The following is a 6451-nucleotide window of genomic DNA, read 5'->3' on the forward strand; positions in this document are numbered from 1 at the left end:
GGGGGGGGGGGGAGGCCCTATGCCAGGTGTTGAAAGCCTAAAGTGTGATAGAGAGACAAGCCCAGTTGTTTAGCTTAGATATTAAATGATGACAATGTTGTTTTGTTCCAGATCAGTTCTGATTAAATAAACCTATAATCACATGTGCTCCAGCCATGACAGTTCTGTATTTTGTTTTTTATGTCTATCAAAAATTACATTATCATTGTACATTAACCTGTGTTATCTTTTCAGTGGCAACACCCAATGCAATGAATGTAATCACTATTAATCCAAAAACCAGATAAAAATAGAAGGCATCTATGGTAGCACACCATGTTCTCACTGCTGATAATGCTGCTGCTGATGCCACAGACAATAACAATAATAACGATGATGATGATGATTTCAAATTTTGGCACAAGGCCAGCAATTTTGGGCTGTAAGTCGATTACATCGACCCAGTGTTTCACTGGTACATATTTCGTCATCCCTGTGATTATAGGTGCATTAGGAACTGTCCCTAAAGATTTGAACAGATGGATAGAGGAAATAGGTATAAAACCTAGTTTAGTGCAGTTCCAGTAAACAGTGATATTAGGAACAACTAGGATGGAAGCGCTGTGTGTTTCACCCACATGTAAAATTAGAACATTTCACACACCCTCCCCAAATAAACCAAACTACATCTCCCTTTCTCTTCTTCCTAACATTTCCTCTTTTTCATGCGCTACGCTTATCTCTCCCTTTGCACTCCTGCAGCCCAATCCTGTCCTCACTGCCCTGCCGACTGCATCATTGCTACCCTATTGTCTGCCTCAATATATACCCAGGTCTCACCAGTTACTGCATTCTCCCCACTTCCCCCTTCTTTGCATTCATGTGAACTCCCTACTCCTGCACCTTTAGCAATGCCCTACCATCCAATTTATGTTACCTTGGGAATATACCCCGGCACATTGCCACTATCTCTCTTCCTCTCACTCTTGCTCTCAACCCTACTCACCACCATTATCATATTAATATCCACTTTTCCATACTCTCATCATCATCATCATCATCATCATCGTTTAACGTCCGCTTTCCATGCTAGCATGGGTTGGACGATTTGACTGAGGACTGGTGAAACCGGATGGCAACACCAGGCTCCAATCTAAATTTGGCAGAGTTTCTACAGCTGGATGCCCTTCCTAACGCCAACCACTCAGAGAGTGTAGTAGGTGCTTTTACGTGTCACCTGCACGAAGGCCAGTCAGGCGATACTGGCAACGGCCACGCTCGAAATGGTGTCTTTTATGTGCCACCCACACAAGCCAGTCCAGGGGCACTGGCAACGATCTCGCTCGAAAATCCTACGAAGGCCAGTCAGGCAGTACTGGCAACGGCCACGCTCAAAATGGTGCATCTTATGTGCCACCCACACACAGGTCGAATGAAATTTGTTTAAGCAGATGCCCTTCGTGTGGCCCACCCTCACCTGTCTCCAAGTAAAGGAACATTTCCCTGCAACCAGACAAGATTTCAAGGAAGACTGGAAATGAAGAATACTGCTTGCATGAGAATGACACTTGTTTACAGCTATCAAGTGAAGTCAAGACAAGAACACTGTAATACATACATGCACACACACACACACACACGACAAGTTTCTTTCTACTGAATCATCCACTCACAGGGCTTTGGTCAACTCAGCGTCTAAGATTCCAGACGTTATAACTGAACCCAAAACTATGTGAGAAACAAACTTCTGACTACACAGCCATGCCTGCACCTACAATGAATAATATAATCCCTGACAAGCAAAGAGTCAGTATAGTCGCAGCCTGGAATACCTTTTGATCTTATTCTGCACAATCAGGGTGGATTTAGGTCTTAACAACAACAGGAGGTGAACAATACAAAAAAATTATAATCTTAGAAATAAGGACTTATCTCATATTTACTTACCGTGAAGGGTGAATGGTGATGAAGAAACATGCTTTCCTTTATGCTTAACGTGGATTTCAATATCCTTATATGATCTATGTAGACGATACCTCACAATGTAAGATCCATCCTGCCGATCTAAAACATTGAGACCGTACCAAACATGCGTTCCTTTCACTGATAATGAAACATGAAAAGCTTTTTCACCAACTGATTCTGTAAAACTAGAAAGAAAGACACATTTCAGTTAACTGCATCCACAAACAGTTAAACAATCTCTAAAAAAACAAACATAACAAAAAACAATTACCAATACAAAAAAACTAAAGTTATTTCTATATGTTTTCATAGTTTATATTTGTGACTATTTTAAAAAATAGTACCATATATGCTGGTGCAGGAGATGTGCTTTTTTTATTCTTAAATGTAACAAAAAATTGGGCATGCATCTAATGCAACAGTATTACTGATGGTATACTGAGTGTATGAGGAAACAATTTAAATCTCATTTTTTCCCCACAAAACGAGTGCCCTTATTCATGAGTACATCTTATTCGCTAAGAAGTTGAGTAAAGTGTTAAAAACATCATTGACACTAAGATTTATTTTATAACAAAGTCTTAATTCCCAATTAAATTATTTCTCTGTCTTTACTTAATTTTTCAGTTAAGTGTTTATAGTGTGAGAGACTAGAAGCCAGACTTATTAACAATGAAGTTATTAGAAAAATCATAAATCATAAACACATTTCAAATAATGAATTCTATAACACCTATTGTTAATTAGTCTTCATGCTTCAAATACGATATTCATATGAGAAGAAAGCAACAAAACTGAAGACTTGTGTGAAGTCTCAAGAAACTTGTACTTTAAGTTTTAAAAACATGATTGCACACTAACAATAACAATATCTGGTTAGCGGTTGTAGCAGAATTAGTGACACTTGCATTAACATTCCGAAGTGTAAATTCGTACCATAGCCACCGAAAATGTGATAGATCAAAGTTTGTGGGTCTCATCAGGAAGCCTTTTCTTTTACAAGTACACTCATGGCTGTATGGTTCACAAGGTGTGTGGTTAGGGCATTTAGCTCACAATTATAAGGTTGTGAGTTTGATTCCCAGTAATGCACTGTTTCCTTAAGCAAGACACTTTATTTCCCATTGCTCCAGTGCACTCAGCTGGCAAAAATAAGTAGTACCTGTAATTCAATGGAAGTCTTGTCACATTCAGTGTCACACTGAATCTCTGAGAATTACTTTAAGGGTACGTTAAGGTGTTTGTGGAGTGCTCAGCCACTTGCACGTTAATTTCATGACTGTTCCATTGGCTGGATCAACTGGGTCCCTCGTCATGGTAACTGATGGAGTGCCAGTTGTTTCTTTTAATGGTTCACAATCATGTAGATTTTGTTTCAAATTCACTGTGTGCCACTTTGAACATGTGTCCTGAGCTGTAACCTTCTGATGACTAATATATTGTGATAAAATTTAGATGGAAATTGTATGAAAGCCTGCGAAACACACACAAGATCCCGTAAGAACCTTATGATTTTTAATTGAATACAACATTGGCATACAAAAAATATTCAACAAGCTTTATTGCCGAAATGTATAAAACAATATGTAACATATATTCATTAACAACTGTTCATTTAGTCTTGAAAATGATATCATCCAAGTACTTTCAAATATTTCACTAACCTACTTGTAACCTAACCTGGAAGTTCTGCATTGTGTATTGTACTGTCTTGAAGTATTATTGTAATTTCACTTACATCTGATGTACTAAATGTATGTTTATTTACAGTAATATAAAATGTGACAATGTTTATTATATAAAATTTGTAGTCCTTTGCAAAACTATCATTGTTTACATTCTTTTATAATTTTATGACAAATAATCAGATATCATGTCAGTTCATAAAAAAAAAAGGTGCTCTATCCTAAAGTGATAACATTTAAATTGACAATGATAAAATCAAGATAGACAACAATGTAATCCTGACAGAAGATAATGAAATTGAGGTGGACAATGATGAATTTGAGTTTGGCATTGACAAAGTTGAAGTTGATAATGAGGAATTTGAGAGGGAATCTTTGTAAGTGTTTGAAGTTGTCAAATACATTCTTCTTCATATCATCTTTTAGCAACTCTTTCAGCTTCAAATAGAACTTTCTGGAAATTAAGCTTGGCTATTTCTGTAGTTGTGATGCATCTTTAGATCTGCAATAAACTCAGCCCAATTCAGATTACATATGAATGTAATGAACAGATCTGTTTTTCCACAGAAGTGAAAAGGGTTCATTGAATCCCCCAAAATGTTTTTTGTAGAATCTACCATCTCCAATGAAAGTAGAGAGAGGTACAACAAAGCTACCCATACAGCAATTTGAGTATCACTCTGAACTTGGCTCTTCATGTCTTGTAACATTCTGCTTCTCATTCCTGCTGAAATTTTGGAATCCATTCTTCAAATTTGCAATAACTATTGACAATGTCCTCTTGTGATAACTTTCCATAGAACTGAAACATTTTAAAACTACTGACTTGATGCATCACTTTATATTCATAATAGTTCAGTTGGATAATATTTATTATTATTATTATTATTATTCACATTCAAGAGCATCATACCACAACCTTTCCTTTTAACCATTTTGTTACCATATTTCTGTTGAGATACTCCGTGTTTCTTTCAATTAATTTGAAATATAACAAAGAATTTAATAAAATAATACAGTTATCATTAAGCCAGTGTTAGAACCATATATTATGACTAAAGTTTGGTGGAAAATATTAATTCAGAACTTTTGTAAACAGGACATTTGTACCACAAAGCCAGAGATGGTTTCAGCCGGTATCAAAATGGTCAAGGAAAGAAAGAAAAAACAAATGCAAAGGACCATAATCCTGATTCCTGTTGTCTAATACAGGGGTTTTCAAACTTTTTGACTTGCGGACCCCTTTATATTTCAGGCTTTACTTTAGGGACTCCCTTATAAACGCTTATGAAATTTATACATAAATATTTGCTTAAAATAACATATATTTTTACATTTATTTATTTAACAAATAGGTTTATTGTCAATTAAAAAGATTTCGATTAAAAAACATATATAGAATCAAATTGCCCATAAAAAGTATTTGCTGTCCACAGACCCCCGGTCTTGTCCTTGCGGACCCCCTGTGGTCCGCGGACCACAGTTTGAAAACCCCTGGTCTAATACACTGAAAACACTGATCATGTTTACATAAAATGATACCATGCCAGTATATCCTTTACTATTTGCTCCAAATAGGAAGGCTGCTATTTCAGCAAGTGGAAAGAGCACCATAATTTCTCAAAAATTATGGATTCACAACCTGATTGATATGTTGCACATTTACAGCTGCTAAGGGAGATAATAAGGGGTATGCAAATGTGCAACTATCATATTTTCTGGGATATAAGTCACATTTTTCAGACCAAAATTTACAGCCCCACCAAAAAACGTAGTTTGAGTTATACAAGACAACTTGGGAGGACCAAAAATTACTTGTGAAATACAGCAGTATTTGGCTAGAGAATGACAATGTTTGAATATCACTATACACTACATCAACTTGTATTCTAGAAAATACAATTATCATTGTGTTCATAAGACAAACAGGCTCCGCAGATGTATCAGGTTCTGTTCATTCAAGTGAAGCCTGATGTACATTCGGTGGCTTGTTTGTATGTTGATATTGTAGAAGTAAACTTAGACAAGGGTTGTTGTTTTATCAGAGATAGTTTATAGATCAGGTGACAAGTGAAATGCATCACCTTCAATTCCTCAGGTATATATATATATATATATATATATATATATATATATATATATATATACACACACACATACATCATATACACCACCTTTGTTTGAAACTAGATCCTGGTCATAATTTGCTCCACTTCTGAAAATTAATTGCATTCTAAAAGTATTTAGAGCTGGCTCTTTGTTTTTATTTCTTTTTCCTGTATACATGTAATTTATTTACAACTAGACTTTAAAATAAATGCTGGGGGTAAATTTGTTCAACTAAAATCCTTTGATGCTGTGCTCCAGCATGACTGCAGTGAAATGGCTGAAATGCATGAGGCCAAAAAGGTTAAAGGTAAAAGATAGCATGCTCCTAGAGGAAAAAACAATCAAAAAGAATAACGACATCATGTCATCGATACATATTAATATCTAGGACTCCACTCCACTTCACTCCACAAACACACATACAAACACTTCCACACTTCTTTGTGAAACAAGTGCGAGAACCGGATTACAGGTCAAATTATTTGAAAGACCAAGGTCAAAACATGACAGACACACAAATTTATGTCTTAATTGTATTATTTCCTTTTGTTTTTGTTTTTTGTATTTGTTACATTATTTTGTCTTTTGTGAAATTTTCAACAGAAAACTTGTGATTGTGAGAAGCTTAAGAGTTATTGGTAATGTCATAAGAAAATGTATATTATGAGAAGTAGTCAGGCAGTGTGGTAAGAAGCTTGCTTCACAACCACATG

The 6451-nt window shown here is 35.8% G+C and overlaps 1 protein-coding gene across 1 annotated transcript in view; it reads right to left on the reverse strand.

The window, feature by feature from the left end:
* Window positions 1-6451, reverse strand: part of LOC106869577 (protein O-glucosyltransferase 2) — a 43091-nt gene that overhangs the window by 27006 nt on the left and 9634 nt on the right. The window contains exon 2 of the mRNA XM_014915374.2: window positions 1927-2129. Within this exon, the coding sequence (XP_014770860.1) occupies window positions 1927-2129 (203 nt within the window). The remainder of the gene's footprint in view (window positions 1-1926; window positions 2130-6451) is intronic.

Source organism: Octopus bimaculoides, chromosome 17 (assembly GCF_001194135.2).
Source record: "Octopus bimaculoides isolate UCB-OBI-ISO-001 chromosome 17, ASM119413v2, whole genome shotgun sequence".
NCBI classification, from domain to species: domain Eukaryota; kingdom Metazoa; phylum Mollusca; class Cephalopoda; order Octopoda; family Octopodidae; genus Octopus; species Octopus bimaculoides.